The following is a 20,344-nucleotide window of genomic DNA, read 5'->3' as shown; positions in this document are numbered from 1 at the left end:
CAAGCAGTCGGTATTATCTGCCTCTTACATATAAATGCAACAAACCTAGTCAAAATCTACGTTAGTGTCTGCCGAGAAAAACTATTTCTCCCTTCCCAATGTACAGTGAAACCTCGTTGCAACGAAACCGGATATAACGAAATAATGGACATGACAAAGCAAGTGAAAGTTCTTCTCAAAATCGTTATGGGAAGTCCATAGCACAGTACATGCAATAATGAATATAACGAAGTAACTCTGGCTCTCCCTTCAACTTCGTTATAGCGAGGTTTTACTGTATTTAGATAGAGGCGCTTGAGGTAGAGCTTCACCTTAACGTATCTAACGACGCACAGTATCGAGAAGAGTGATAAAGTACACATTTGTAGTGAAGGCACGTCTCGTTCTCGCGATGCTTTCATCGGGAACGACATTGTTGGTAAGGACTTGGAGGTGCGAACACAGTGAACTTGAGGAAAGTATGAGAGCGCTAATAGCAAACGCGTTCCGCTTGTCCGCAGTATCAGCTGCACGAAGCGTCTGAAGCGAGGTACGCCTTGTGTTCGGCGTGTTTTCGAGCTGCGGCGGCGCTCAGCAGTCGAGATCGTCTCCTGTGGTACTTGAACCATAGCGCCGTGCCGGTGGCTGCTAGGCCTAACGTGGCGGTAGCGACAATGCAAACGATGACGGTGATCGTAGTCGTCATGGGAGGCATCCTGGTTGTGCTTTCCGTTGATGCGTGCTCTGCGCAGAAGGTACAGTGAGGAAGAGTGAAATGGCGCAGCAGGCATGATTGCAGAGAACTGTGACAAGCAAAAACAGACAATATGAATGATAGCTGACGCTAGCACAAATCACTTGGCTTGTTTTCTTTCATATTACACTCGTTAGACCAAGCAATGTAGGTTGTCAGGATTCTCCGTTGAACCTCGCGATCGAACTCGACGGTGTGACTGCCTAAAAAGATTGTTTTATTGGGAAGCTACAAACGGACAATTAGAATTGGCGCCGCCACTAAGACATATCCTTCTTTTTATAATGTTTGTCACAGACTCAACCAATCATGCCAAGAAATTAAGACTTTCATGATTCGATGTTAAACGTCTTGATTGAATTAGTTCTAGAGGTTGTAATATTAGTTTCTAGAGGTTGTAAGAGGCTAGTACTGTAATGCTATGTTCAGTATCGGCTTTAATTACCGTAAAGCATTGTCTCTCTTCCAGCGCAAGATAAAAAACCTTATGCGTTTGTAAGAATAGGCCTCTTATGGCTCCTTTAATTTGCTCCCCTTCATGTTTTTTTTCTGTTTGCACGCTAAATCTAGAATTGTACAGCATTATAAAGACTCCACATTTCAAATCAGATCTCATTCAAAGCTGTAGTTGTAAATATTCAAACGCACGCAGGAACTTCCTAACACACGCACCGCCCATTAGTGGATGCTATCAGAATCGAGGATGTTATGTCTATCAAGCGCTGCCTTAAAACTTCCCGAGGTAACTGAATGTGTGCGTATATAGTTCGTGTGTTATTATGGTTGAGGACATTTCTTTTTTTAACTGTCGTTAGCTGTCATATTAACTGTGTTAAGTCAATGCTCTACAGCGCATTTAATAATTTGCCAAATGTTACTTAACTGTTATTAGTGCCCTTATTGATTTGTATTCTCTTCGTGCTACAATTACCACTAGGGCATTACCGCCATCACCACAGGCGATGATGGCCGCCGCGGTCACCTCAAACGTAACCAAGTGTAGGGATAGCAAAGCAATTTTTTTTTAAAATTTGAGATCAACTCCCTGCCACCCTCCGTTGTCACTTTTTTTTTTGCGCCATTACTTCTTGTGCAGAGAAGGCAAAGTGTTTGTGCTCGTTTAAAGGGGATATAAGAAAGACCCCATAATTATTTTTTACATGTTCCCCCAAATGTCTTTACTGGGTAAATAAGGAATTGATATCACGTACCTTTCCGCTCTCTGACAGTCTGGGCAGGTGCCAGAGTCCTGACGTAAGTGGTGAACGCGTTCGCTTCCGGTTCTAGCCGCGCCACCACCAGGTAGTCCGTGGCCGGTTTGAGGCCCGTCAGGAACAGCGGCTCACCACCGGCAGTGCTCGCCCTGCCGGTCTCGGTGGCGACCCAGAATCCTCGCACCGACCGGTTACCCGCCGTCGCATCGAACAGCTCGATGCGCAGTCGGGACTTAGCTGCTGGAGCTCCATGGTCGTGTGCGCCGCTCCTGGCACGGCCGCGTCGGCGCGACGCACACGTGACCGAGAATGACGTATCCGTGTAGTTACCCACCACGCAGTCGAGGCTCGACGCTTGCTCAACTGCGACATGGGTAGATAAAACGGTAGACTGCTTATTGGAACGGCACGAAAAAATATTTATCCCTGTCGGATGCTTTCCAGCGCTAGAATTTGTGCTGAGCTTAACACGCGATACCTCAATGGATACTCTAATCTCCACAATGAAATCCGAACCTAGATATTACGCAAGTACTAGGAAATAGCGCGGTGTCGCTTATGTAGGTCAGACATCACGGCTATTACGTTATTTTTGCCTATTCCGCAAATGAAACAGCCCCTAGAACCTGCTGCGTAATTTTTCGTTCCCTATGATTACAATGCGATCGTTCGTCATTGCGAAGAATCACCCATTGCCGAGCCGACGTTTTCAAGCGCCATTACGTCGCGTGAGGTATTGGTGTGCCAACTTAAACGCTCCGTCATCGTTACCACTCTGTCCTTACTGCACACTTACGGCGTTACCAAGCCATCGCTCATAGCCAGAAGGCTTTGGCTCCGACTGTCATACCTACAGATCTACGCGTAGCTTAATGTTTGTTTTCAAGCGAATCTTGTATTGCCTCTTGTGCAATCGTTTCGGTGGCGGTGTTGATGTTGGCGCTGATGTTAGCGTACGTAAAATGTCACAGTTTCGCCCTAAGGGCGAAGCAATGAATGCGATAGCAACACAGCAATGTCATACGAAGTAAGGTGAGCGGCATTGGTAGCAATATGAATTGTAGTAAACATGAGCTGATTAAGTAAGCAGGTGTGCTGCGGCGTAAGTAGACCGACATGAAGAGAGACTCAATGACTACGAGAAGGTGCGTGTGAAACGGTGGTGTTGATGAGAAGCGCTTCCCGTGGGCAGCGCGTGCGAAGGGACACACCTGTAGCGCTGCACTGCCGATCCGGGCAGCATTGTATGTGTAGCGTGCGTTGGAAAATGTGACCCAACTATGACTAGCTGAATGAACAAGCGTGGTGTGAGCGCGCACAAACAAACACGAATAGATCACACTGAATGACTGCAGACAACGACTGTCAAAACGCTGGCAGCAAGCATACGCCGCAGCGGGCGAAGGTACGTGCGGTCTATCGCTTCAACGGAAGCTGAGCGGCGAATGCACAGCGCATAAAGGTTAGAGCCGTGTGGAGATAAGAGACGGTGCGGACGAGCGACGAGCGCGGTTGTTGGCAGAGTAGAAGTGCGCCCCCCCCCCCCCCCCCCCCGCTCCCTCCGGCGCTGGCTTCCTGCTTCCTTGCTTGCGCGTGGGAGATTGAGTGCGTTCGCTCACCGTGATAGCGCGCGTCCCCGCACGCTTCCACTCGGGCATACGGGGCGCGGCGAAGATTTTATCTATAGGGAACCTCACGGCGACGGCGACGGCGACGACGACGGCAGAAATCCGGTTGAAGTGTCCATATAATTGCTATCGCAATAAAACCTAAGCCGCGCGAAAATAAAAGTTGCTCGTCGGGCTGCGGAATCGGAACCACCGACCTCTGGGTTACCAGACCACCCCGCTAACCGATTCAGCCTCCGTCGGTTCATCATACGCGCCCTTTAAAGCGGGATTTTATATGCATGAAGAAGTAGACGCGGCGCCCGCAGTTGGCGCACGCGATGACGCCATGCCCCCAGCCAATTACAGGCTTCCCCTCCCTCCGGAGGAGGGTAAGGGTGGGATCGGGTTCGCTCGCCTTGCGCCCGCCGTCTCGCGCAAATTCAGGCCCGGCAGTCAGATGGGGAGGCCGCGTTTGGTGTGTTTGGCCGAAGAGCAGGCTGCGTTGAAGGAACGGCAGCAGCAGTGGGCCCGTGAACGTCTCAGTCGCTAAAAAAATACTAACCAACCCCCCCCCCCCCCCCCCCCCGACTTGGACAAGCTTCGCGTGTTCCCGGTAGGGGAGGGGCTTATTTTAACATAGAAGATGTCATCACCAGCATCATCCTCATCATCAGCACGTCCAGTACAGTACGCGTGGTGCTCTCCACATGGTCTTCTTGTATACGCGTACCTTCCTTTGCCAACCCGTTCTATATTTCCTGCTGATTTTCTGTTTTCATTTCGCCGCTTAGTATTCTGCCGATCTCGCCTGCACTTGCAATTTGCTTGGCGCCACCTCTGTCGCGCTATTAGACCACTGGTTAGCTGTTCTGTTCACTAAATATCTTGCCGAACTTTACTACTTTAAATTTAATATCAACTACTCCAGCTTGCTTTTCAATCCGCACCGATCTTTGCGCTATGCTTATTATTACACGATTCCATCACTCGGAGCGTGGGTTTTAGGTTCTGAAGCTTTTTTTTTTTTTTGTTCACTCCCCTGTTAGAGCTCCGTAGGCTAGCGCTGGTTGTATGCACTGGTTCATTTTTTAAATATAACGGTAAGCTGCTGGCCATCACTTGGTTGTGCCGTCCCTTTACACCCCAGCTCATTATTTCGGAAATTTACATTTCATGAGGATCCTTCTAAGTACTTCGTCTAAATATGCACGGGGTAATTTGCTTTATCTTTAACAAAAATTTTGAAGATGCCCCGAAACATGGAGCACAATTCTACTCAATGCTACAATAATCTCAGGGGCAGACATTACTTGCTAGAACAAATGAAAGGGAAGATTTGACTAATTAACGTTTAAGCGTATTACTTAATGCCGCGTATTGTAGTTTACGAATTATAGGTGGTGACATTTAAAGACATATCCACTTGCAACGAATCCTGATGAGGACAACACTAGTTACGAGGTATGCATTCCAGAAGTTTGCAACGAAATGCATTGGTGTTTTAGTGGTTTTTGAGTTTCAACGCATAAAAGGGCGTTTTGATAAAAAAGGGTGTCGTACAGCAGTGCATTTTTAAAGTAAGTTTGACTGCGCTCATCTCACAACTGTTGTTATTTTCAACATCCGTTGTAAGTGAATGTGCCTTGTGAAATCACTAGCTTCAACTCGTGTATTGCAATATATTTGTTAAAGTAGTTAGTTGAAAATTTATTTAGTAAAACTTTGTTAATAAGTCGATTATGCGTATTTATTTCCAGTGTACGCAATGTACGCGTATACATATTCTTGTATTCCATCATCACAGGCAGATTTGTGCTAAATACGACCGGTGATTGTTAAAGATTCTGTAAACGTTAAAATAGAACACTCGGTATATTATTGATTAGCTTTTTGGAATCCAGACAATGACTACCAGTTTCAAATCCCTGTTCCCCAACCAGGGTATTAAGATTACCTCAGCCAGTTGCACGTTATTTTTCATGCCTGCACATAGACTTGTTGGTTAAGGGTCCTCGATCATCTGTTGCAATACATCTAGAGTGTTGCTGAACAGGACAGTGTGATCTGCCAATCGCAGATTGCTCAGGTGTTCCCCTTTGAGCCTACCACCTAATGTTTCCGAGTCTATCAGGTTAAATACTAATTTAGGCATGAAGTGACTAGCATCTGAGAGGCTGTGCTTCCTTGCCCGACACATGACGCCTTATTGGCAACCTCGAAGATGCTACGTAGAGAATGATTTGATTCGATCGAAGAAATCTTACGCATCAGCTGAACCGGTGTCTGCAAGGCTCCCGCTGCGTGCCCACGCTGTTCCGCGCCCAGCAGAGAAGCGTCGCGTGAAACAGGTGCTCGTCGACGAGCACTTCGAGACGGTTCGAGTCCTGCAGTTCCGGAAGCCGGTCTTCGAAGTCCGGTTCCTCGGCTCCAGTGGCGCCATCTCTCCGCGTAACATGACGCCTCTTCCCCGTGTCATCCTCGGCAATCCAGAAGAAGCGCAGCCCTTCGCTGGGATCCGCGCTCACGTCGCAGGTCACGTTCAGTTGCTCGTTGGGCCGCGCCGCTAGGAGCTTGTCCCGCCGAACGCCGCATCGGGGCGCGTCTGCAGTGACGCACAGCCAAAACCTTCTTGCATACAGTCAATCAAGGATGTTAGGCTTAGAATACGCTGAACTGAGCTGGTTGATACATTCCTTTTCATATCACAGCGCGAACTCAACTACAAAAGGGCACAAAACCAACAAGCAAGCAAGCATTGACTAACAACCGTTGTTGTTGTTTTTCCCAAGAAACAAACTTTATACAAGCACTGCAGGCCTGCGCTTCAGGCACGCTTCACGTCCCTTTACAGCATCACGTCATGAACAATAACCACCTGCGTTCGAAATGTGCTATTTCGCTGACAGTGTTATGGAAGTTTGGCTTACGCATTTCTCGCCGTGTCGATTTATAATGTAAGCTTCGGTAGTCTCTCGGGACTTAACATCGCTGTGCCGAAGCAAAGTTGTGGAATCGCATAGAACAAAGGTTCGAACGCAAAGTTCCGGCAATGTGCTTTGGCCTTGACGAGGCATAAAGGTGCATATTGAATAAAGGAGCCCCTCCACATGAAGCAGAGGTACGAATATTACACTCAACCTTTCTAGATCACTTCAGCGCACTGTAGGTATGTAGTGGAGCAGCGAGCCCGCTATGAGCCAATCATTCTTTTGCGAAAGTTAACGTGACACCAATTATCAAAATACTTGTCTTAGGTCACAACCTTTTCCCACTGGCCGGAGCTGGGGCGCGTTTTACTCGTGAATAAGGGTTTTTGTTTGCCATTCAAAAAATACAAGAAGGCTCGAAACAAAATCGAAAGTACACCACTTGAACTAGTTAGAGTTCCTTTTACGTGGCAGTTCGGCATGCAACAAGCTGTATAAACAGTTTATTCTGGCGAGCAAGATCTGATTAGACGAAAACTAAACTGCTAAGACGAGAGAAAAAAAAAACCTATAATTTACACAGGCAAATTACACCTTTAATATACTTCGGACGAACGAAGCGGAAGCGTTGAATTGCTTATATATCTGGTACAGCAAACGCAGGAACAGGAAGATCGTATCATCAACATGGCATAATACAAAACAGTTTTCATTTTGTGTTGCTCACTTTGTCAGTTTCTGTGTTGGGCGCAATGAAGCGTGTGTAGAAATTCTCCAAAAGGGTGATGAATCATTCGGTCGACCAAATGTCATTCGAGACAACGGGAGCGATAGGCGTGACAATGAGGCAGATGCCTTGACAATGGCAAACAGCGAATGATGTACCCTAGCCCCGAAGCTTTGGACCGGCGGCTCAAACATCTACGCACTCACGTCTGACGCGGACCTCCAGCGGGGCGCTCTCGGCGCTTTCGCCGTCAGCGGTGTTGGCCGTGCAGGTGTACCGTCCGGACTGGTCGACGCTCACGCCTCGGATGACCAGGTAGCGCGAGATGACCAGAGCGTCGGACGAGCCTTCGGCTTCAGTGAGTCCCTTGATTTCGGTTCCGTCGCGACGCCAGGTGACCTCGGTGACCTTGGAGGCAGCAAGCACCGAGCACTCCATGTAGACATCCGCTCCTTCGGTGATGCGGCTTACATCGAGGCCCAGGCCGAGCCGTATGCTCACCTCTGTCTTGTCTGCATGACATTGCGTTTGGTCACTTTACGTACGTTGATTGATGCAATCTTGTTGGTGATTGAGATATAGCATTGTATTTTGAAGGGACCGCAGCAAACTGGAAAGGTACCAGTACTTCAGAAGAATAGGAAGTGTAACAAAAAAGAACTAGAGAAAGTGTAAGTGTGAAGCAGGGCGATGTCAGTTCTCAATCTTCTAAGCAAATTAGAAGTAAATATGGAAATATATAAATACGAAATTATGACTCAGACCTGTAGCTCCGCAAAAATGGTGATGCGCTACCGAGCACAATCTCACCGATTCGATCCCGATCGCGGCAGTCGAATTTCGATGGGGGCGAGCTTTGGGTGCACGTCAAAGAACCCTGCATAGTGAAAATTACTTCGTGGTTCCTCTGTAATGTCCCAATATCATAGCTTTTCTCTCCTTCTCCCGTTCCCCAGTTTAATGTAAGAAACCAAGTTTTGCCTCCGGGTTAACCTCCCTGTCTTCGCCATTTCTTCTCTGTCACTCTAAAATTTATACAATATAAAATCATGTGGTTTATTATCCTAGATTAAATCACTGGCTACGAGACATGGAAAAGGGGAACAGGAAAGTTTTGCCTACCTAGGACGCTTTAACGTGCATCTCAACCTTAGTGCACGAGCCACCGTTCCTGGCAGTCAATCGAGGTGATAACGTAAGCGGTCGCCTCTAATAACCCTGGCTATGCCCAAAAGATCATATCAATGGTAAAGAAAATTTATTTTATAACCAGTAATGTTTCCTTCCCTCCTGTGAGAACAATGATGCAAACAAAGGAGAAACAAGAAATAAACTGTTTTCATGCGTCATGGTTCAAGAACGTTGCACAAGATGGTGCTTTCAGTGTTGCTTCTTCTAGTCCCAAAATCACTAAGTGCATCGTAATGGGATGCCAAGGTATTCATCCAACAAGACCCGTAGGGAACATCCAGCTTCTGGAAGAGATGTGATTCAAAGCGGATGGAAACCTTAACTGGTCATCAGACGACATAAGCAAGATACGGTTAAAGCATTGGCGAAAAAAAATGAGGAAAGGTGGAGATTGGATAGAACGGGAATCGTTACAGGCATATGTAACTTTACAATATAGAGAGGGAGGTTTTATTGAGCAAAGAAAGGATCAAGGAGGCACAGACAAAATGATATACTTCTATGCATGTATACATAATGCGCATAAGATCACGCACCCTTTCGAAGGAGATGCGGATATAAATCATCATCACCACCGCCATACTGCCGCCATCTACGTCGCCGACATTTCGGCGCTTGGTAAACGGCCATACACGCGTAACTCTCTAATAACGCGTCAAATTGAGCATTGTTGTTCCGCATATTCAGCGCACTACTGTGTTCCTATAGACACCTGACCCTTAGGCCTTTCACTTACGCGACATGTCCACCTTGAGGAAGCGGCTGAGCACGCCTCGGCTCTCGGGCAGGTTACCGTTGATGGCACGGCACTCGAGCAGCCGGCCGGACTGCGCAGACGCCGGCAGCAGAAGCATGCTCGTCGTCACGTTGCCCTCGGACACACTTCGGCTGAAGGCCGGATCTACTGCAGTTCCGTCCAGAAACCACGTCACATTTGCCGCCGGTCGGCTACCAGTGGCTTCGCATTCGAAGCTCCTGGGCTTCGTGAAGAAGCGTTCAGAAGGAGAGTCAAACGATGCCCGAGCCGCGGCCTCACTTTCTGCTACCTTGGCGTCTGCAGACAACGGAAAGCTGGGTCCGATGGTTGTATCCGCGGGAGCGCTCTTATTTGGTGGCGCGCGCTGCGTAGCCGTGCCGATCCACCCTGAAGGGGCGTCAGTCTGCTGCGCCGGCCAACTCCAGATGGTAACTGCCGTTGGTGCCACTGCAGCGGAGATGAAGCGGATTGCCATTGCTGTTATTGCCACCTAGCTGCCAACAACGCCAGCATAATTAGCTATATCACCAATTGCAGTGCGATCCACTTTAAAGAGAACACCCATTAGATATTTGTCTACGAGTTACAGCGGGATTATAATAAGAAGGTGTGGTGCATATGGTTAGTTCATAGATATGGCAGCCTAATGCGTAAAGTACAGGGTGTGTTTCCTTGTGTCGAGGCCATAGCGTAAATGGCGATCCTCGACGCCATCCTCGACGCCATCCTCGACGCCATCCTCGACGCCTCGAAGACAAAACCCGACGCGATCCATCGGCTTTTGCGTGGGTGAAACTGCGCAAGAAAGGCAGTTACCTGACGAGGACAGGTGCCGTTTGCGTCGGCTAAGCCTTCACTGGTATCCCCCAGGATCAGCTGGTGTACGTCGACGCCCCCGCGCCTGCGCTTAAACCAACCTAGCTACTGAGCGCTGCTTATATACACTGACCGCACTGCGTATTTTCTTCAGATTGGCAGCAGTGCGTGCGGTTTCTACAACACTCATCAAAGAAATTTCCTGTGCAGGTAAGATTCGTATTGCTTGTTCGAGTCCTACTATTGCTGCTGGATGCACTGCTGCCAAACGGGAGTGACACTGTTTCGCAGTAAATATTTTGTCATCGCACGCGGGAAGGATCTGGGTAAAGCATTCGAGGATTTCAAACGTGAAATAAGTGATGAACTTCGCTCCTTCAAACAGAGTGCGGAACATTGCAGTGAAAGGTGTAACAGTGTCAATGCGCTCACCTTGGAAATGAAGACTCTACTTGAAGAGCTTGTCGCAACGCGGAACAGAAACCAAAAGTTCACTGGTGAAAATAAAGAACTACAGAAGAAAATTCGAGAATAAGAAAGCTAATTCTCTTGCAGAACTAGATAGGGCTGGCTGACACATTTCCACATTTATATCATGTATATATGCCGTATTTGTATCACATTTCACGCCGCACATTTTTGTCATGTTTGAATGTGTGACCGAGCCCTGTTTGAAACGTATCTTCTCATGGTGTTTATTTTTGTTATTTTGTACTCTGGTGGCATTTCTCCGCATGTAGGCGCATGCTCACTTTTCTCCACTATAAACCCACTTTTCTCAAATAAACTGCAATTGATAGTAAGCGCTCTTGGTGCGTTCTCCACTGATCTGTACTATGTTTTGCCCCTTAAAGTAGAGATCAGTGGTGTTCCCTCCTTTCGTCCTTGTCTGGTTTTAGTGCAAAATTTTCGACATCAATCACGATCAACTTGCTCAATTTCAATTCCTTATTAACAAATATTTGGATGAGTTCGCTAAACACAAGGAGAGGTATCATGCGCTTAATAAACGGGGAGAGAACAATAAAACGGAGCGACACAGACACAGCGCTCAGGATGTGTTCGGGTATAAATGATGGGATTGCATCATTTCGCGTAACTTACGGTATAGGTCGAGAAGCACTGTGGCCGATTCGGGTAGCGAGACGTTGCTGACAGCAAGGCAGGTGATGTTCGAGTGCAGATCACGGCGACTCAGGGGGCCCACAGTGACTAGATTCTTCCAGCCACCCTCGGTTGTCGCCACCGTTCCCCGGTCCTGTCCTCAGCTGCGTGCCGTTCTGGTACCACGTGAGCGTCACGTCGTGGTCGCCTGAAAAAAAGAATTCCCGTGACGTGGTGATAGCGACCAGCTGTGTACACTGGGCGAAAGCGGCGCTCGTCATTTGAAAGCGAGCAAATAAAATAAAAAATACGGCGTTTCGAAGGTCGAGATTCATAAAAGAAATACACCCCGCCGTGGTCGCTCAGTATATAAGACGAGGTGCCGCTCAGTACGAAGTCGTGGGTTGGAGTCGCCGCGACGACAGAGTCGTTTTGATGGCGGCGGAATGCCAGAAGATACGTGTACTTAAATTTATATGTGCACGTTACGTAAGCGCAGGTGGTCAAAATTATTGCGTAGCAACTCAGCTATGCCATCTCTCATAGACGGTTGCGTTTAACTTGGCATATCAAGCCTCAGAAATCAATCAGTTGGTTAACTATGGTTAACTCTCTCAAGCAAACGTCGTTTAATGCATTGAAGCACAAAAGTAACTGGAACGCCAATTCATTTCACCGTAAAGTTCGGGAGAAACCAATTCTCTCCGCAGTAACCCACTAATAACACAATAGAAAAATGGTAGTGGTAATCGTTAGGCGAGGAATTGCAGTACGGAGGCATAAAATAACAACGAAGCTGCTGGCTGCCCTAACAAAAGTCTTCATGCAAAATCTGTCGTGTTTCTATTGACTTTTCGGTTTGCTCAATGGGCTTTCCATTTAACTGCAACTGAATGTAATTCGTTGTTTTCTTGCGCCATTCTAGGTATCGAAACGCATACTTCACATCCCATCAGTGAATAATTCGAACATGGGTGGTGTAGTAAGGAAGCGCGCGCAGGTTGTACCTACACGTTTCTATTTCGCAGGTCAGTCGCACGGCTTCTCCCTCGGTATACGGTCCAGCTGTGTCCTCGATCGATACGCCCCTGGCATCCTTGATGAGTGGGGGGCAAGCCTGCGCTGTTGAAAATCATGAGCCACGGAAATTTCAGTAAGTCAGAGAACCTATATATATATATATATTAGATTGACCAGCTACTATGATGTAAGTGGTTGGTGTATACGTGCATAACGCTATGAACTCGCGAACTATTAGTCTCGTATCGACTACGACTTAGCCACTGGATTATTTATGTTGGTTGCTTGACGACGACAATTAACAACTACGATAACAACTACGAAGATGGCTACAACAAAAGCAAAACACTTTTTAAATACATTTCCTTCTCTAACTGAAACTGCTAGAGTGTTTTTTTTTCTCTATGGAAAACAAAGAATTAGATTCTTATAAATATGTCGACTGTTCCAAAACCGACTTCATGTTGTAAGCACGGTTGCCTGCTTTCATCGGCTTAACTTTTGTCGAATAACTTGGCTGGAGAAAAGAAATAAAGGATGACAACTGACTGGTGGTTGAGTTCATAGAGTGTCAAACAAAGATCGCAGCACATTATAGTTGTTCTTATCATTATTTGTTTTGAAAACATGTATACATGGGACAGGAAAGGGCAAGCTAGGAGAAGGCTGGCAACTGCCACCGGAAGGGGCGCACCACCTGTATTCGCCACAAAACGCGGGGAGAAAGCACGCTTTATATATAGCAAGAACAACGTTTTTCTCCCAGAGCGTAAAGTTCTAATGACACAAAACAGACCATTTCAGATGACGAAGCTCGATCCCAAATACACCCCGCGTGAAGGGCAGGGAGCTTCATATTTCCGAAGAACGTACAAACCGCGTTGCTGTAAATCATGGCGATGCTGATCGACATATCTCTTAGGTCTTTCGAATGGCATTGGAAGACATCTGTACAAAAATGAGTTTCTGATTGGTTTCCGGTAGAATGTCCCCTTTGACGTGTATGAAGGTATTATTTAGACGTGTTTCTTGAGTGCTTTAATTCCCGCTCAATGAAAGCAAGACTACTGTAACTTCTCGTCATATATTTACATATTTTAGACACTAGATACTTTGAACAGAGGGCAAATTACTGACAGCCGAGCACGCTGTTCATGATGAAAAGCATTACATCCGGGTCATAAACAGTCCTCCGTATGCGAGGGTTTCCATTACCCCTGTAGTGGCAACAGTATTGTGGTGTTATGTATTTCATCGCGTGTTCGCCTTTCCGTATACAGTTTGCTTTGTTTTGCATCCGTAAATTGTGTCATAATTTGGGCGGTTTAGTGCTTGATTTCGAGTGAGCGTCGTGTCATGGGTATTTTCTGATGAAGAATTAAGCAGTCTCGAGCAGCCGCTCTAAAATTCTATGACGTCACGAGGAACATGGGGCGGGAATGTTATTTTATTTTTTGTTTCAGCACCCGCCTTGGGCTTCAACGCCAAGGAGTGAATGGTGTAGAGCAGAAAAAAATGGATGAATAGAAAATAATCGAATAAATAAATAAATAAATAAATAAATAAATAAATAAATAAATAAATAAATAAATAAATAAATAAATAAATAAATAAATAAATAAATAAATAAATAAATAAATAATAAATAAATAAATAAATAAATAAATAAATTGAGAAATTGTGTCGAGAAATTGTGTTGAGAAAAGAAAAGCCTCAGTGAGCGGGCTCGTCGCTGCACCACGCGGCCGCAGGGTAATCTACGCTACGCTGCAGACGCAGCTACATGCAACTGAAGTGGCTAACTATGGGCACGACAGGACTAGAGTGCGCGATCACGCTCATGAGCCCCATTCTGGCCGTGCTATTTGGTACCGACCAGCTTGCGGCGGAATCTGTTTGGCCGACGGATAGTAGCCAAATCCAAATTGTGCATTTTGCGCAATAGCTCAATACGAAGTGAAGTGTGTCAAGGCGCCTAGGCAGGAGCAGCCAGGAATGAGCGCACGCTGGCGAGCGCACGTTTGCATTTATACCGTCAGCGTCACCGTCGCCGTGAGGTTCCCTATGAATTCCAAGGGCGATCAAATCGCCTGCTGCGCGCCGTATGCTGTATGTGTGAGTAAAAGCGTGTGACCGTTAGCGAGCGATCGTGGCTCAATCTCGCGCGCGCAAGGAATGTAAGCGGGGAGGCAGCGCGCCGTCTTCTGTCGTGCGCCAGGCTGCCGCGCGCGCCAGCCCGGCCACTGTATCTTCAAAGCGGACAGAGTCCGCCGCGAGATGTGTTTTCGCAGCTTAGTTCACGTTGATGAGAGAGTCGGCACGAAGGTGAATTCGTTCACTGCTGCCCTCCGCGCTTCCTCACCCCAGCGTTTTGACAGCGAGTTTCCGCAGTCATCGAGTGAGATGTGTTCATGTTTGCTTATGGGCGCGTGAAATAATGCCTGTTAATTTAGTTGGTATGCCTATGTTTACAAGTTCATACGGCTGCTAAAACTATTATCCTTACTTCGCATAGCTTTCCATGGAACTACTTTGATATCGCAATCGATGCTTCACCTGTCGCGAGAAAATGCTACTTTTTTTTAAAGGTTTAGAGCCTACGAAAACTGGCTAACTGATTTTTTCAGTAGTGCTCGGTAATGTAATACTAAAAGAATTAAGTGACACATGCTTAGAGTATGCGTATCTCGAGCATGCCTTGAACTGGTAGCTGTTTCCCAGGGAAAAACTCGAGACACTCGAAGTCGTTAGCGCTGATATGAATTTAGTGCATTACATCGATACACTTTTCATCACCTTGTGGAAGCAGTGTACTTGTGACCTCAGAAATATTCCTCTGGCACGTGTTTGGTTCTACAGCTTGCAAAAAGAGAATAAACTTTATTCGAAACTGCACCGGCAGTTTTCCTTCGGGGTGAGACGGGGGAAGAAAAAAATTGCGTTTTGTCGCGTACTCGACAGTAGATATATATTCTTCAAGTGTTCATATATAAGAAACACCCTTCTAGCCACAAGCTCCTATACACGTGGCATTCTTTGCGATGTTAGGAGTGAAATGTATTCAGAAAGTTAGATTTACCTACAGAGCCAAACTGGTGCCAGCAAGAGGGTTCTGTATATTACCAAGTTATTGAGACTACCTGTCACACTTAATGCATTTACACAATATTCAAACGAGGAAGATCAGCCGATGGAGAGTTAGATTGACATTTCTTTATAATAGATCATCAGAGAAAAATAAACTCAGGCTTCCAGAGTGCATTTGGCCTCCTCCAGTGAGGACTCGTAACGTTTATGGGCGTTCACTTGCTCCAATTTTGGCCAACACTAACCGTTTTAAACACAGTTTTTTTCCATTTTTCCACAGAACAGTGTAAGAATAAAATTCGTTACCGCCATTAGTATCCTCCTCTCAAGATTTTAATGGCGCACTACAACGTCTTATTTCTGCTAAAATTCTGTTACATATATGTTTTTTATGTAACTTTTTGTTTGTATACGTGTGCTGTTAAAATTCTATGTTTTTATTCTTTTCATTGTATAAGAATGTATGAATTCATTCCTGCTTGGGCCAAGCATTGGCCCGCAGTATTTTGAAATGAATAAATAAATAAATTTTGATAACACGGAAGCAGTACCTGTAAACTTGAACATGGTATCGGAAGTCTTTTATGTCGTTGGTTTGCGTGAAGAACGTTTGGTTGTTTGTTTTGCGGAATAATTTTCGTGACATGTGTGTCATGCGCAGACCCTCCCGTGGGCCAATCGCATACGTGGCGCATTCGTGTCAAAACTTCGGCCCTTCAGCGTCGATCACAAACAGGGAACGAGTCATGGCCGAGAGGCACTTCGTTCTCGAAAGACCAGAATATATTAATCTCGAGAGAACGGCGTCGCCACGATGTGCATCGAGCAGACGCCGGGTATTGAAGGTACATGGGCTGAGAGTTAGTTACTCTGCTTGCGCAGGGCTCAAGGTTGGCAACGAGGCGAGCTCGTTCAGCCTCTGGCTTCGTAAGTTTAGTGCAAGCGAGAAAGTCGCGCGAAGTCAGAAAAAAGACCACACAAGTGAGGACGCCTCGACCTGAACCACTCGCATCCGTACTGCAGACAAGGCGTCGTGATGCCGGCGTAATTAATACGGGCAGTCTCACTCCGGCGTACATCTTTTGCCAACGCCAATCTGCGTCGGCGTGCTCTAATTAGAGCAAGACGAGCTTCATACCGGATTCGCTTTTCCGTCAAGGAGGACGGAGACAGGTGATGAAGACGTCGGGCGCTTTCATATTACATTATACACCTGCAACACTTCCCCTTGTTCCAATCATTATGAGAGCACTCCTGCTCATTAGAATGGTGCAGCAAAAGGGGAGGTATAGCTGCTACAGCTGCCACCGAGCGTCGGTAGTCACAAAGCTCTCTGATACGTAAGGCGAGTTCTGCTTCTTGAATGACGGGTAGCCAATCTGATTGCTGCTATTCTTGAAGGTCCGCATTCACTAAGCTCTGCATAAGGCTTGTCCTGGGGTGGGAGTAGAGGTGGTTGCAGGTACTGAAGGTCCGTAACACATAGCTCTCTCTAGGTAAGGCCAGTTATTGATTCACAGGGAGCCAGTTTGACAGCGGCTATTTTTACTTTGTATAGACGGCGATTATAACCGCAATCATCGAAAATCCGTTGACACAAAGCTCTCTTTATACAAGAGCAGTTCTGGATTGACTAAGAACCGACCTGACAGGAGTTACTTGAAATCTGATTCCACGAAGCTTTTCTCATGTAACGCTCGTTTAGGATTGGCTGGTAGACACAGATGTCGCTGTAACGGTTACGTTGATATTGCTGGGGGCGCGGCATAATGCACGAGCAGGCCACTCTTTGTGCCATAGTAACTGCATGTCCAAGTCTGACTTCATTTCGAGAGATTTTTCACTTCCCACGAAGTCCGTTCACTCTGTACGATCCCTATGAAAAGTCACCGTGCTCATTAGAAAAGCATGAGAACTCAAAAAGAGGGAGCACAATATAAGATAAGATGTTAGTCCCTCAAAAAGGAGTAACTGCATGCCATTTCTTCCCAGTTTTCGGGTGATTCCTATGACCTTTTTATCGAAGAACTAGTGCTGCGGTGTTGGTTGCTTACTGGTTGGTTCTCTAACTCTACCTTAGATGGCACTGTCTTGTTTTAGTAGAAGGGCCGCATACTGTGAGCGGCAAAACTGTTGGTTTTACTGCATGACTCACGAAGCAAAAAACAACGAATCTGCGCTGAGGTGAAAGCTGGCACCGTTTTTTTGAAGTATAGGCGGACTTCTTCCTTTCTTGCCCTTCTCTCTCACAGCGAATGCCGTCTAGATTTGGTGGCGACGAATGTTGACGGCACAACTTTTCCACTTGCTCAGCTTTAACACTTGAACAGGCCGAGGTGTTCGGACCTCCTAGAACGCCGATATTGGTTGACGCAGAGGTCAACATGCCTTTATAGGGGGTGTGGTTACGTATTTTTTACAGTGACGCTGTCTAAGGCTATAGGATCCGCGATTTTAAGGCGTCCGCGCAGATAGAGTAACCGTCCGCGCGGAAGAACTCTCCCCTTAACTCTCCCCTAAAAAGTGAGATTGAGAGAGCCAACAAAAAAATGTGGTTGATCCCTCTTATATAGGAATCGGTATAGAACACGAAAGTGAAACGTGTCTTCACAGAAGTAGTGTAATGTTTATTGCACATTGATATATAATGTCTATTGGTGTTTTGTGGCTAAAGCGCCCTTAGGCGTTGATGCACCCACGCTGACGCCTGGTGGCACGTCTCCTCCATCACGACTACCAACGTCGATGACCATGAGCAACCGTCGTGCATATGGAAGCTGCACTACGCTGCACACGCTAGCACAACGCGAAAGACGAAGCACGTAACTGACACACTAATACAACGCGCAAGACAAAGCACGTAACTGAATCGTCACCGAGTCAAATCAGCGCGTACAGCGCGTCGTAATTGCAGCCTCCGCGATCAACTTCAGAAACATTTTCAGAGCTAATTGCGGAGGCCACGCTCCGCTGTGCTGAGTACGGTGAACGCCACCTAAGTGGCGTTGGTAGTGCTTCTTGATGCCAGCGTCCCTTCGAATGCTGGCATCGAGGCGTCGTAGTGCTGAGACCACCGAAGCGTTCACTGTCGGTGCGCGTTAGTGTCATAATGCAGTACTTCTCTTTTCTGCTCGTAGGCGGCGGCACCGCCCTGAGCAAGAGCGCGGGTACACGGAGGAGTGTTAGATATATAAGGCCGGTCTGTGTAGCTCTCTGCAAATGCGTTTGTGGCGCATTGGGTTAAACGCTCGGCGATCTATCGTCGCGGACCGAGAGGTCGTGGGTTCGATTTCCAAATTTTGCATGTTTGTGGAACTTTTTCTTCTGGTTTCTTTCTTTGTATTATGTTCTATGACGTATTTCCGTGACGGAAATACGTCAGTGAAGTCTTGGTGGACCCCGGCATAAAACACTTTCGTGTTAAAAAAGCAAACACATATCTATGCTCGTGGCGGAGCTCGGTTTAACGGTCACCTAAGTCTAAAACGATGTGCGTCTGTGAATGTATGACGTAGTGCGTGAAGTAGTGTGTGCGTGACAATGTGACCAAGGGGAAAGGGTTGGCGCCCCTCGGCGCCACCAGCGCGAGCGCGCTCGTGCCACTGCTTACGTTCAGCAGCACGTAAGCTGACGAGCGAGAACCGACGACGCATATCGTGAGTCAGAGAATGCTGCAAAGCGCCTTCGTCGCCAAGGTGCAAATTTGGAAGATTGCAAGGGCGTTCGCGCGAGGTTCCAAAGAGACTTTCTCGATCCTCATTCCGGCTTGAACGGCAACGTGTGCGACAAACTGTGGTACGATAACGACCCCACCAGTGTCGTCTCTAGTGTCTAGTGTCACCTTTCTAGTGCCATCCTTTCTAGCGTCGTCGCAGAGCCCATGGCCGTCTATCACAGTGATCCTAAAGCTATCGTCACGCGCGTTAAAATATAAATGAGACGACAAAAGAGAAAACTCTGTTATATAAATATAACGTGTTCTCTTAAAAGTGTCTCTTTAAATATAACCTACGGTGATATTATACAGCTTCGCTGGTCAACCACCGTTGAGAGAGTGGAATGGCCGACGAATTTTTTTGGTAGTAATATGCGTTCAGACATGATGCTATACGACGTGAATATCAACTGTTGGGATTTGCTTTTCAGGTGCTGGTCGGGAACTTGACATCGCTACGAGAAATGGGGAGGCATGATGATGATGATTATGATTATTATTTTATCGGTATCGCCTTTGAAATGGGACGGCAACAAATAGTCACCTAGCCTGCTGGATTCAATCAAGTTTTACTACATCTATCGCCATGTAGTCTTTTCCCTATCTGCATGCCAGAACGCTTCAAGCAGCTTTTGGGGTGGTAGATAAATTTCTGTGATTCATGGCTGAAAGTTAATAACTGTGGCTTCTTTTAGATTGAGCTATCTGGAATCGGCATTTCCGGGATATTGGAAAACTGGTCTTATCACTTTTGAAAGATATGATGTCTTCAGCGAGTATAACAACTGCAGGAAGTTCTTTTGGATTTACAGAAAACAGAAAATGAGTAACTGCTCAGCCTGTGGTTTGGAAATACCGCGAAATGAAAACTTCGAAGAGGCAGGTTTTGAGGGAATAACTTTCGTACAAAAATGAAGATAATATATTGGTACTTGATAATGCTCACCACCGTTGCTCAATGCCTGTAGCGTTCTGCTGCAGCGCACGCGGTCGCGGGTTCGAACCCCAGCCGCATTTTGATGGGGACCAAATGCAAAATTCTCGTGTGCGTAGAGTTTGGTGCCCCTTAAAAAACCTATACTGATCGAATTTATTCCCGCGCCTTCCTGCTTTGCGTCTCCAATAGCCCCAGCATTGTTTTAAACGTTAAATGGTATGAATTATTCAATCAACAATAATGATAGAAGCAACTAAAGCAGCGGCGAACCTAATGAGTAAAAATCGGCCGCTGTTGGCAGCTTTCGATTGAGTCCCGTCCACCATGCTGAATCAGTCTACAATTAATATCCTTACGCCCCGTTTCTTTAATGTAAGGGTGTGAGTTATGCACTTAAGGGTTTAAATTAGTTTACAGTGCACTGTACGTCAGCTGCTTTCGCGATGCTCCATAGGTAAAAATAACTGTCCCGGTATAGGCAAAAGTGACACGCGATAGATATTTGC

The 20,344-nt window shown here is 46.7% G+C and overlaps 3 protein-coding genes across 3 annotated transcripts in view; 1 reads left to right on the top strand and 2 right to left on the bottom strand.

Annotated features, from left to right (window-relative positions):
* Positions 1-20,344, bottom strand: part of LOC125940981 (uncharacterized) — a 508,491-nt gene that overhangs the window by 177,796 nt on the left and 310,351 nt on the right. The gene's annotated exons all lie outside the window — the stretch shown is intronic.
* The window catches only part of LOC119431215 (uncharacterized), a 635,270-nt gene that overhangs the window by 422,311 nt on the left and 192,615 nt on the right, over positions 1-20,344 (top strand). The window lies entirely within an intron of this gene.
* Positions 196-9,634, bottom strand: LOC119431519 (uncharacterized). Its single transcript, XM_037699002.2, has 5 exons — positions 9,139-9,634; positions 7,418-7,723; positions 5,863-6,159; positions 1,945-2,310; positions 196-723 (listed from the first exon to the last, which is right to left on the bottom strand). Exons 1-5 carry the CDS (start codon positions 9,632-9,634, stop codon positions 503-505), a joined length of 1,686 nt encoding a protein of 561 aa, XP_037554930.2. The 3' UTR covers positions 196-502.

Source organism: Dermacentor silvarum, chromosome 10 (assembly GCF_013339745.2).
Source record: "Dermacentor silvarum isolate Dsil-2018 chromosome 10, BIME_Dsil_1.4, whole genome shotgun sequence".
Lineage (NCBI taxonomy): Eukaryota > Metazoa > Arthropoda > Arachnida > Ixodida > Ixodidae > Dermacentor > Dermacentor silvarum.
The sequence above is the reverse complement of the archived record's forward strand: the minus strand, read 5'-3'. Positions and strand labels throughout refer to the sequence as shown.

Excerpts from the sequence above, each read along its gene's own strand:
- LOC119431519 (XM_037699002.2), bottom strand. The coding sequence starts at position 9,634 with ATGGCAATCCGCTTCATCTCCGCTGCAGTGGCACCAACGGCAGTTACC. Across the intron at positions 2,311-5,862 it reads CTGGGCGCGGAACAGCGTGG|TTGAGCAAGCGTCGAGCCTC; the intron begins GCACGCAGCGGG and ends CCCATGTCGCAG. Across the intron at positions 724-1,944 it reads GACTGTCAGAGAGCGGAAAG|AGCACGCATCAACGGAAAGC; the intron begins GTACGTGATATC and ends CCTTCTGCGCAG.